Raw genomic sequence first — 12,787 nt, forward strand, 5'->3', positions numbered from 1 at the left:
AAACACACATACAATATGTTTAAATTTGGGGATTTTTTGGATAATTTACCATCAGAATCAGAAAGTTACATTAGTTGCAACTCTCTCTCTTGCAACAAGACGAGCCCAAAATACCATCAGATGTCACTAATAAATGTTGTTTTACAAATTACATTCCCCCCAATTAACAGCAGCGCGCAATAAGAAGTCACTTCATTGCCATGTTGCTCATAAAACCACACACTAATTAACACTTAATGAAAATAAATTCCAGATTCTCAGTATTCAGTATGAATATGCCACGAAGCTGCTATGATGCTGTAATTAGGTGTTTCAAATATGCCATTTGATAAGTGTATGCATTTTGAAAAACAACAGTGCAGGAATTGTCTGTACACATGTGTACATGTTCTACACACACTACAATGGAAATAAAAATTTGGATGCACTATGCTGTAGGACTTTGCCTGAGAAATCATGGTGTACTATTTATTATTCTGAACTGATTCTCATGAAGGATCTGTTATTCTGTTTTGCATACAACTGTAAAAATACAGTAAAATTCAACAATCACATTGCATTTTTTCCTTTTTTTTTGTCGTTTACTTAAAAAAGCGTAAATGGTATTGTACAGATATTGAACAGGACGTGACACAATAATAATAATAATAATAATCTGAATGTACACTTCAATATTGGGCAATAAACAGTCAACTATCAACAGTTACATTTATTTTTTTCTTTTTCCCTTTTCACATACAAAAAGGTTTGGGGAGACACAAACTCAATAGTTCTACCATCATCAAATTAGTGCATGATTCAAATTTTTCCCTTTCTCAGATTGACGCCTCTCACTCTTGGCGAGCCAACAGAGAACAGACTCCAATGCAAAGCCAGAAAGAAAAAGAAAGAAAACGAAGGGTGAACCACTGGCGCTCTTGGATTTCCATTCTTCTTATAGGACTAATAGTCTGCTCTTGCTGTTCAATGCTGAGAGAAGCTCGAAGGTTGTCGCATTTCGCATCAGAACTTCAGCAGGTAGCAGAGTAAGGTGACCGTCAGCAGGAGGCATACAGAGCAACGGGGCAATACAGCCGCCCCATTGACACTGTGCATCGCACCGGGACCTGTGGGAGAACCACGCAAAACACACTCCATCAGCGGGGTTCGCAAGGTTTATAGTTGGAATCAATAGTGGGACCATGGCTTTGCTTCAAACTGAACAGTGATTAGCTGGAATTCAAACGCTCATGTGGCTCATTTCCTGAGCCAAACAGGAGCTTTACACTGTTGCAATTACCATGGAAACTGGTGAATGTTCGAAATGAAAAGGTAAACCAGTGAATATCATACAGAAGGTGACCTCCATGTCAGTATTGATTTTTGAATATGTGCAGCTGCTAGCATGCAATGAACTAACCGCTAAAAATAGTGCATTTGGAAATAAATTACAATAATTTAAACATAATTATTACTTTACTTCTCATTAGTATGAACGAAACGCTTTCAGCTCTTACCATAAAGGATTATGCTGGCATTAGTGATTCCCATGGTGTTCATGGCAACACACGTGTAGTTCCCATAGTCTTCTTCCGAGACGTTGAAAAAGACGAGCATGGACTGTTTGCCTTGATTCTCTATCTTAAGCCCATTTATTCCATTGAAGAGCCTGTAAAAAGAGGGGGGCAAATTTCAAGGCTTTTATTCTGGTGAACAAGTGAGGAAAAGCAACTGTGCTTTTTTTCAATCCTCTGAGAGGCCATGTGTCTGTTTGTCCTTTTTATCAAATCTACCACTCAGTTTTGAAGTTTATATCTGCATGAAGTAAGGAATACATTATACACCTGCAGGCTATGAAAGTTGTTTTTTTCATACTAGAGCCAAAACACTGAATACAGATTTGACTCATTCAAGCAAATGTATTTGTGCACAGCATCCTTCCGTGCAAGGTAACCAGACATCTGTTTCACTCATTCCATTTCCTACTCCTCTGCCACTGTTTCATTGTCTTATTTCAAATCTGTGGATGTTATTCATTTATTTTTATCAGCATCCTCCATCGTTTTTGTTCTTGAGGACTGATTTTTGTCTTTTGGGGACTGACGAGCAATGCCGCCATCACCCTCAGGGACCATTTAACAGTGCGACATAGCCTGTGTTTATATCAGCTTACCAGCTCTGGGGCTGCTTATAAACATCTTTCCATTTTGCAGCCTTCAGTTGGAAAGTGCTGCATTATACCATTATATCCTTTAAACCTCCAACACCCACTGACATAAACCAATTACAGTGTAAAAAATAATAATAGTTGCCTTTGGTGACCGGGCCTGCTTTGCAAATGATCTGTAAGACTTTTTTTTTCACCATAATGCTATTAAAACGGGATACTTTGCCCATAGAGGGAAGAAAAAAGGCAGGGGTTTGAAGAATTATCTCATTACATCAAAAGCACAGTCTTACTTTAAACAAGGATATGTGTAAAAAGCCATCACTTATTAACACAGATGATCCAGTCCGCCTTATTTCAGATAAAGTAAGTCCACACCCTGCAGCAGAATTGGTGTCTCTAATACTGACTTCAAACTAACTCGGGCCTGTAGAAATCACAGAGCACTGAGGAGAAAACTTGCCTGCGGTCTTCTTTGTACCACTCAAAATCCGCCCTCGGGACAGCAGAAGCTTCACACTGCAGGACTCCTTTTTGTCCGATTGCAGTACCCGTACTCCTCGCCTTAGAAATGAAAGGAGGATCTATAAAACACATGACAAAATGAAACGTTTAGCATCATATTCCTACAGTATATGTGAAGTGACACAATGATGAGGTTAAGCTTCACACAGTCAGGGTTAATTTGAGGGTATATCCAAGAAATGGCTATTGGCTTTTTTTTATGTCCCCCATAAGTCTTGGTCTTGGTCTCCCACATGGTTCGGCCATGAATGTGACAGTTTTGGCTCTTACAGTTGATGGTGACTTGCACTGTCCTGACATCAGGGGTTGAGATATCGTTAGAAGCAATGCACTCATACGCTCCTGACTGCTCTTTGGTGACGGCTGTCAGCTCGAGATGCTCCCCCTCCGTCACAAATTTATGGGTGCCTGAGGAAAAAGAAAAAGAGAGGACGAAACACATTAGTAAATATGTCTGACCTGTACTGACCCAGCTAGAACTCATCATGTACCTAATGAGGCTGAATAGCAGCAGCCTGTAATTGACACGTTAACATAAAGTATGTTCACCAGACCAGCCATCACTCTGAAGGGTTTTGTTTAACCTGCTTATTATGTGAGACTCAGGTCAGTTGGTAGTTTTTCCTTTTCTGTGTGAAACATTTGGATTCTTCAATATGAAGCTCCATGTTCTTTCCTTATATCCTGCAAAGAACATGAATCACAACATGTTTTCTCTGAATACAAATGCTATACCACCTACAAATGTACCACATGTCCTCACCCACAATCTCTCCCAATTCTTAACATAACACACCCACACACAGACACACGCTCACACCTACCAGGTGGCTATAATACCACCTGTGATTCTGTATTTTTAACATCATATAGCCCGAGACAAGACAATGGTAGGAACATAACTGTGTTGCTCCTAATGTTACGCAGGGATCAGAGACCAGGAACAATGTGAGCCAGGGATTACATGGATCATAATGGCACACAGAAAGTGTTAGGATAATTTAGACAAGCTGCTATCCTGTTACACCTACCACAAAAAACATGACAATGGCCACTCCTGATATTTTACAATAGGAGGGTTGTTTTGACATGTAAAGCTTTTTGCAATCATACAGAAGAGATAAATATATCAGTCAGTCAGAAAGTTCACTAGCTACGTTGGTCCAGACTGAAGCCGATAATGGTTGGGACAAATCTCAACAACTATACGATGGATTGGCGTAGGGCTGGGCAATTAACCGAAAATATACCAAAACTGATATTTAGACCCTCTAACCGACGTAATCTTACTCATTTTGGTTATTACTTTCCCTGTGCTGTCCCCTTGGGAAAAAAAAAAAAAAAGTCCCTGTGTGTCCTTAAATTACTTTAAAATCACATAATTAAGATGTGCACTTCTTCAGTGGGAAAAAATAGCTTTAATAGTTGAGCATTAAAAAAAAGATTTAATAACAATAAAAATAATTTTTCATTAATCATAATCGAGGTAAAAGCTTCAATTAATCGTGATATTGATATTAAGTAATATCGCCCAGCCCTAGATTAGCGTGACATTTTGTACAGACATTTGCACCCTACTTAGAATGAACTTTATACATGTTGGTGATCATCTGACTTTTCATCTTGCTAAATCATCAGGTCAATTTGTTCAATACTTCAGTTTATAACTGAATACCTGCAGAAACTCATGACATTCTTATCAACCTCAGCTGTATCATGTATTTCATTCTAATTAGCAAACATTAGTGTAAGGATTGGCTGGGTGGTGGAGGACGGTCAAGTAGAGATAGGAGTAATCTTCATTTGATGTATGTTTATTTTTAGAAGACACCACATGAATCAAAGCAGTTCAAGCTGCACAATAGTGACAAAAAATATTTACATTTTCGCCTCCCTGTATTTTTCACACTGGGGTTGAAACGTCTCATATTACATATTCATTATGACAAACATACTAAATAGACAGAGTGTATTATCTTACACTGTTGTTAGACGCAAACCTCAGTGCGCTGCGTTAGTAGATCAGCTTGCACATTTTTTGCGGGTGATGTCAAGTTTGCACATGTTTCTACACACGCAGACCTTTAGTAAATCAGGCCCAGACTGTTTGTCATAATATGTTACCTAGCTAAAATCAACTAGAAGACATAGAAATGTCCTATATGACCCACATAATGGCAATTTCCTATCACTGGTGGAATTGACCCAGTCATGAACAAACATTTGAGGAGGATTCTAAACAAAGAAACAAAGGTGAACCATCTCAGGAGTCAAAGTCAAAATGAAATTATTTCTTAGTGATATCACGGGGAAACAATGATAGAGAGGATAGTCAGAAAGGGGAAAAAAGCAAAGCAAAGTACTTTTCAATCATAATGGTCTGTACTCCCGACTTTAGCCACACTAAGAGTGGTTAAATGCGAGCATCTATCTATGAACATTTTGTATGATTTGTTGACACTACTGGAACAGGTCTGACACACTTAGCTCAGTTTGAACATGAGGACTGTGTACAATCCAACAATATGGTAGCAACATGATGGATAGACAAGTGGTACAAGCAACAATATTGCAACTAAATGAGTAGTTGCTGTGTGTCCTGTGCAGCAGTCACACTCTGGTTGCAGCAGAGCCAAAACTCCTTCTCCTTTGGTGTTGTCCAGAGATTGTACAATCTTTTTAGCTCCTCTGTGCAATGCTGGGCAGCTTTACAGTAACATGTTAAACACTTTAGAGTACAATCTTTGTCAGTGACCAGATGGAAGGCAAGGATTGACAGTGTGAAAGTGGAGTGCATAACTACCTGCCAGAGGTCATACAAGCTTTCCAAACTCTCTCAATGCAGAGGAAAGACTTGGACACAATGTCCACAGAAACCAACATAAATGGTGAACTCACATGACATAGAGTTTTGTACTAAGCAATGTAATCTGGTGTATCTATTGTATAAGATCAACCACGTAAGCAACATTCTGTACTGAACTCCGGTGTTTCTCTTGAAATGCTTACAAGAGAAACAAGCACAGTGACAGTATATCTGGACAATTTCAGACAAAATGGACTTTCTGCCTCTCAAGCTGATGCTAGAGAGATAGCAGAAATCCTTGAGATTGACATGACATTTCCTAAAAAAAGACAGCGGAAAACAACCCGGCAGTTCACGTATGAGGGCAGACAAGAAATCCACTCCAGATGAGCAAAAAATAGAGAGGGTTATTTTTTTGCGTCTCAAGTGGACACAGCCCTCAACAGTTTGAAGGGATGTCTTTCATGGTTTTGTTCTCAAAAGAAAATATGTCAAAGACTTTTCAGAGTGGTACATTTGCAGACAGCTATAAGAAACTGCAAACACGACGCGACTGCACAATAGGTTCTGGGGATTTGGTTTTAGAGGTCAGGGCTGCTGTTGATGCTTTTACTGATCATGTATCTTCCTCCCCAAGAGATATCCTTAATTACATTTACAAGGAACAGCTTCTGGGTCTCCATGGAAACCTCAGCATTGCCCTTCATCTCCAATTAACTCTTCCAGTCACTGTTGTCCCTGCGTGGGGAAGCTTCTCAGCTTGAAATCAAAACCTATCTCAGGTCAACCATGTCCTAGGTGAGACTTTCAGGACTGGCTCCTATTTCAAAAGAGTGTAATGTGTGAAGGTCCTTGGATCTGGTGAGGATAGAGGCATTTGCACTAGCCAAGGCCTATAAGCAGCATTTGAAGAATAAATGCTTAAAGGGTGTTGCTTATCACTGACCTTATAATATGGGTCTGGTTCCCTAAGAAAACGATTCAGTTTTAAGATGCATATTGTTAACTTTTTATAATGCTTTTTATTTGAACGTACTTACAATGTTTTATTGTTCTATATATTTAAATTGTGCCAACTTACTACATTCTGTTAATGTGAAAATTGGCTCTTTTTCAGTAGAGTGCAATTTTCAAAGGTCTTTTGATGTGATGGCGTAGTGGCTGCATTTGCACTAGCCAAGAACCATAGGCCTATTGAAGTTATTTAGTTAGGTTTTCATTGTTCTGTTTTTTATTGGTATTTATGTTCATATTTAGAAAATTACATGTTGTTTATTTTTTATATTTATATTTTGAAAATTCTACAGAACATTTATTTTAAAAAAGAAAAAAAAAAAAAAATCATATTTTTCATTGGTATCAGTTTATTTATAACATAATGTTTAAATGCTGGTTGAAGGAGCCCCTTGGGAATATCTATTTAGGGCCTCAACAGACTTTAGAATCACCACTGTATGTACTCCAACACACTTGGCTTCCCAATACCATAAAGCCCTGTGGAGTCTTCCACTTACTGTTTGGCAGTTTGGATATGAAGTGGAACACATGAAGCACAACAAACATTTACATCCTTGAACACACTTGAATGTAGCATAGAGAACTGACTACAGTGCTAAAAAAAAGGGTGGTGTAATGTTTCAGTTTCAGTTTCAAGTTCATTGTCATATACTTGTAAAAATGGAACATCGATACCCATAAAGAAATTCTTTGACTCAGAGCCAAAATGGTATTAAGTAGTGATTAAAATATAACAGTATTTACATAGTAAATACAAGGTGTTGATTGCAGAAAATTTACCTAAAGGCTTTGCCTAAGACAATAAAATACAATAATGAGGATAATGTTCTTAAATATCTTAAATAGTCTTGGGAAAAAAGATTAAAGTGAGAAATGTAAAACAATGTAACAGGAGTTATTCAGATATTAAATAGTAAACAATATGTAAACTACAGTAATTCTGTCACAATCACACACTCTTTTGGTTGTGTGAAGTAAGGGTCATTGGTATCTGTGTGCCATGTGTTACCACAGTGTGTGTATGTGTGGTGTGTACAGGCTAAAAGTGTCAAGTTGCCTGATAGCTTGTGGGTACAGACTGTCCCTTAACCTGCTGGTTCCAGGTTTGGAAGCTCCTGTACCTCCTACCAGGCAGCAGGAGTGTGAAAAGTCTGTGGCTGGGATGGCTGGGGTCAGAGAGGATGAGGACACTGTGCCTTCCTCCTGCGGCGCTGGTTGTAGAGGGCCCGGATGGCTCATCTAACCACCATCTGCAGCGCTTTGTAGTCAAGGACAGTGCATCTGCCATACCAGACCGTGATGCTGCCAGTCAGGATCCTCGCAATACTCCATCTGTAGAAGTTGCTAAGTATCCTGGAGTTCATACCAAACCTATTTAACCATTGTAGGAAGAAGAGCTGCTGTCTTCCTGCTGCTTTCTGAACAGCTTAGATCCTTGTTGATGTTAATTCCCAGGAATCTGAAGCGGCTGACCCTCTCCATTGCTGTTCCCTTGAGGTGGATGGGGGCATGCCTCCCCCCAAGCCTCCTGAACTTCATGACCAGTCTATGGTATTAAAGGCTGAACTAAAGTCAATGAACAGCATCCAGGTGGGAGAGGTCAGTGTGCAGTGCGAATGCTATCGCTTCATCTGTGGACCTGTTTGGCCTATGGGCGAACTGCAGTGGGTGTAGTATGGTGGGCTGGGGGGATGTAATGTGATTATTTGCTCAAAGCACTTCACGGCAATGGAGGTGTGTGTGCTACTGGGAAATTATATATCTAAGCAACACACATTGGGTTTCTTTGGGACAAGGATGATGGTGGTGTTCTTGAAACATGTAGGAGCTACAGACTGGAGCAGGGAACGGAAAGGTTAAAGATATCTGTCAAGACATCTGCCAGTTCGTAGGCACATGCTTTGAGAGCATGGCCTGGGATATTGTCTGGACCACAAGCTTTGGAAATGTATAAATCATTTTCAAAGGATGTAAATTTGTACACTTCTGGCTGCCCTGGTATAACCTCCCTTAGACATTTGGCACTCCCCTCCTTTGAAAATGTAGTGTATGTTTGGTGAGAGTTTAACCTACTCTCTGAAGTGCACAGGCCAGCTCTGTGACACTCAGAACTCCCGAAACCAAGATACAATCAAGTACATTTAGTACTTAAAATGTAGTGAAGTAAAAGACTCCCCCATCTTCCTGTGCTGATATTGTATGGTGCTTTTGTACCAGGAGTGTTGAAAGGTATCCAGCGTCTCTTAAAATCATTTCAACACAATTCTAAAAGAGCAAAGTAGAAACTGGTGGATCAAATAACATTCAGGCATGTGTACACTATTTGTTAATGAAGAAAACAACTGATATATGTTGTTAATATGTGAACTGCTAGATACCTCTCCTTTTTATGTGTGCAAACATTACAAGCTTGTGATTATCCTTGTCAAATCTTAATTATAAAAAGAAGGAAAAAAATCAAACCAACAAACCACAGAAGCAGTTCGTCCCTGAATTTGGGAATTACCATGTTTCCAAATGTCTCCAGAAGGCAAACAGCTCAGGGCATGCACTCATTACACAAAGAAAATAAACTAATTGCATTGAAACAAGCCCTCTTGAGTAACACCACAAATTACCCCTGACACCAGCAATCTTAAAAGCATGTTCTGGTGACAGAGAGACCTTAAACTATTGCTGCATGGGTGGGGGGGGGGAATGGATAGGAGCACTAATCCCAATCAGTAGAAATGTCAATCCAGCAATATCTCTACATTAGCATAATATCATTATGTTTTCCAAATCCTCCACTGCAGACTGTTGCAGCTGGCTGGGGATTCACTGAAAAGGTTGTGGGCTAGGGATAATCAGCTTGTTGCATATAACCAGGGGAACCACTAGCACAGGTAATTGAACATTTTCATCATGGATAACTATATTAGACAGACTGTGGGTGACAAAAAGCTTTTGAGTTACTAGCTGGTACTGTGTAACTGCTTTAATGATGGCCAGGGGTGAAAAGAAGTTTACTGTCAAATTATAATCAGATTATCTCATTGGCTTTATAGTGCACTCGATTATTACTTTCTGGATTGTGGAGGAATTACATTATGCCTCAAAACCGCACAATTAAAAGAAGAAAACAGAAAAAGCTAATTCTGCTTGTTGTGTAAAATAGAAGCTAATGGTATAATAAACTTCAACTTCTCAAGAATTTTAGGGACGTTTTTTTTTTCTTCGAGAGCTGAAGCGACCTTGGCAAGTTTTATTTCATTCTTAAATATAATGATATCGAATTACAGAAACCCTAACATGCTTCCAAAATAAATGTGATACTACAGCTTAAGTTGTAAGTAGTATTTTCTAATGAAGATATTACTTTTTCTTTGTCAAAGCAGCTAGGAAAAAGTATAGATGGGGAAAAAAATAATAATTATGTTACTTTTTCTCTGTTCCATGATCCAAATGCCTGTTTTTCTCTATCTCCATCTAAACAATCGTCTATTGAGTCCTATTTCAAACTGTAAAATCACAGTGCTGGCAGCCTGAAATCTTAATACTTTTGTCACAATAAATGAAGGCAACTACTGGTGTGTGGGTTTTTATCAGCTTTCTGCTAATTCCCACTCAACCCACTACTGAGACTCCTGTGTGTGTGTGTGTGTGTCTGTCTGTCTGTGTGTGTGTTTATATGTCTGTCTGTCTGTGTGTGTGTGTGTGTGTGTGTGTGTACGTCTGTGCTCATTACACCATTGTTAACAGTAACATGTCAGCATTCAAAGAACAATTTGAAGACAGAGCAGAGGTGAATAGAGTACAATCAATGCAATATTGATTCCTTTTGAGAAATTTGATCGTTACACAGCCAGTACAGAATACACAACAGATTTAACAAAATGTAGATATTTACACAAAGTGTAAGATAATAACCCGACATGTTTACAATTTACGTATCATAATGTCAATCTAAAGTACCCAGATGAATGATTATAAAGAAGTCATAATCATCATATTTTAGTCTGGATGACTGAAAAACAATCACCATCATCATCAACACCCACCATCAGTGGTCCGAGGCGATGGTCATAATTCCAGCACAACATCAGTGTCAGTATAGCGCCACTGGATGACTAATAAGAGAGCCATTAAAGAACCGGGTGGCAGCCGGCACAAATGACCGTCTAAAAGCACTCAGCGGAGCACCTCAGCTATATTAGCCATTAGCTTAAGGAGCTCTGCTGCCTAGTCGGCACACTTTGCAGCTTTCATAGAAAGATTACTGCAGTCCAATTACAAGCAGTACAATATAAAAGACCAAATATTGTAGGAAACCACTTGGTACCATGACAGAAAACAAGCAAGAGGTTGTGTTTAGAACATGTTGTGAACCATTAAAACCATAAAGGGAAATTTGTTAAAAAGTGAAAGGAGTTGACCGCACTCTAACAGAGGCTTACATGTACCAATTTTAATTTCACAGAAGAAGAAAATGAAGAGTGGCAGTGGATGTGATGCCTTTGATAGAGGGGGAAAAGAAAAGCAGGCCTCATTGTTCCTTGTTTCCCTTCTATGTTAGTGCAATGGTGCAGTGACTAGTGAGATACTGGAATTGTACCTGAGCAACATTTTACTGTGCCAACTCTGTTTCCCAGAGATTACATATATGCATTATACTATAGTAGTTTATACAGTAATTTACCTTTCCTATCATACTGTGAGAAATGTTATAACTAGATTATATTAACAGGGAAAGAGTGATAGAAGTGTGATAGTGTTTGTTTCTCCCAGGAGTCATAGACAGGTGTTTGGGATGGACTGTGTCCATTCAACGCGGCTTGGGATTGACATTTTAAATCCTGTGTAGATTTAAGTGTAAATACACTTTGGTTAAGGTTACCCTTAGCAAAAACTAGTATACTTGGAGTTCATTTTATTAAGTATGCTTGAGTGTAAGTATAAGTATAGCAAGTATACTACGGACCATGTACCTGTAGTGTACTAGAAAGTATACTAATTTAATACCTCTTCGGACTTAATTGGAGCATTTTTAAGTTTACAAAAGTATACTTTCAAGTATACAACAAGTACACTTATCTATACACTACTAGTGTACTAGGTATATACTTCTAGTCCACATTTTAGTTTATTGAAGTATACTTAAAGTACACTCTTCTATATACTGCCATTGTACTAGTTATATACTATATGATGTTGAACATATAAGTTTATAACAGGAGTAATACCTTAAAGCTAATGTGTGTAGTGAAAAACATTTTTATTCTGCTAAATGAAATGTAAGCACGAGTCAATGACTTGACCTTATTCTGTACTTGGATCAAGATATACTAAGTATTAGTACTTTGTGGCAGAAAGAAGTAAAAAAGTATACTAAAGTACAAGTAGAAGCTTTAGTATTAAAGTATAAGTGTAAGTCTTAGTATTAATGTTCTTAGTCTTAAACTTTTCTTCATACTTTTCAGTATAAGCCAATTATACTTCACTTCTTAAGTATATAAAATATAGTATATAAAAAGTAAACTTCAAGTATACTGCCTCAGTTTTAGTATAAAATAAGTATACTCGTAGTACACTTGAATAAACTACTTTTTGCTAAGGGTAGAGAGAGATTGTGGCACAGGTCACTGAATGCATCATGTTCAGTTTTCTGCCAACTTTTCTAACATAAACCAAAATATACCTAAATATAAACCTAAAAAATGTTAGTAATCCTGCGGTCACTGTCATTGGACAGTGGGCTGACATTGTCAATCATTTGCTTTAATACATTCGGTATCAACATTTTGTGACTTGATGACTGTACAAACATACTTCAACAAAGAAGAAAAAGGGATATTATTATGTTCAGGTTAGTGGTTAATGTTGTGTCAAAGCAGCGATATTTTGTTTAAAATCTACTGAACTAGCATATATATGGTGATCTGGTTTTCCAACACATGTTTCTTTGTTTAATTGGAGGTTGCAAATTGTTCTAAATTGCCCATCAGTGAGATGTCTATCTGTATGTGTCAGCCCTGTGATAGCCTGGCAACCGGTCCACGGCGTACCCACCTACTGAAGGATAAGTGGATATATGGATAATGGATAGACGGATAAATGTGTTCGTTTTTATTTTTTTTTCTCTGTTATCTGACACAGCTGAAGGCCGGCTTTACTTTGAAAATGGCTCAGTGTACCTCAGGAAATAAGTGAAATCACAGTAATCTTTTAAACATTTATTTTAACTGCACCTGAGGAAATGATGAATGAAAGGAAAATCTTTAGGTTTAACTTTACTGTAAAATGAATCCCTGGAA

General features: G+C 38.3%; 1 protein-coding gene across 1 annotated transcript in view; it reads right to left on the bottom strand.

Annotated features, from left to right (window-relative positions):
* Positions 1 to 1,000: 1,000 nt before the first annotated feature.
* The window catches only part of opcml (opioid binding protein/cell adhesion molecule-like), a 206,634-nt gene continuing 194,847 nt past the window's right edge, over positions 1,001 to 12,787 (bottom strand). Inside the window, exons 4-7 of the mRNA XM_062433011.1 lie at positions 2,942 to 3,079; positions 2,610 to 2,730; positions 1,497 to 1,648; positions 1,001 to 1,106 (exon numbers count right to left, since the gene is read on the bottom strand). Of these exons, the coding sequence (XP_062288995.1) occupies positions 1,003 to 1,106; positions 1,497 to 1,648; positions 2,610 to 2,730; positions 2,942 to 3,079 (515 nt within the window). The 3' untranslated portion in view covers positions 1,001 to 1,002. The remainder of the gene's footprint in view (positions 1,107 to 1,496; positions 1,649 to 2,609; positions 2,731 to 2,941; positions 3,080 to 12,787) is intronic.

This window comes from Scomber scombrus, chromosome 14 (assembly GCF_963691925.1).
Source record: "Scomber scombrus chromosome 14, fScoSco1.1, whole genome shotgun sequence".
In the NCBI taxonomy this organism is placed as follows: domain Eukaryota; kingdom Metazoa; phylum Chordata; class Actinopteri; order Scombriformes; family Scombridae; genus Scomber; species Scomber scombrus.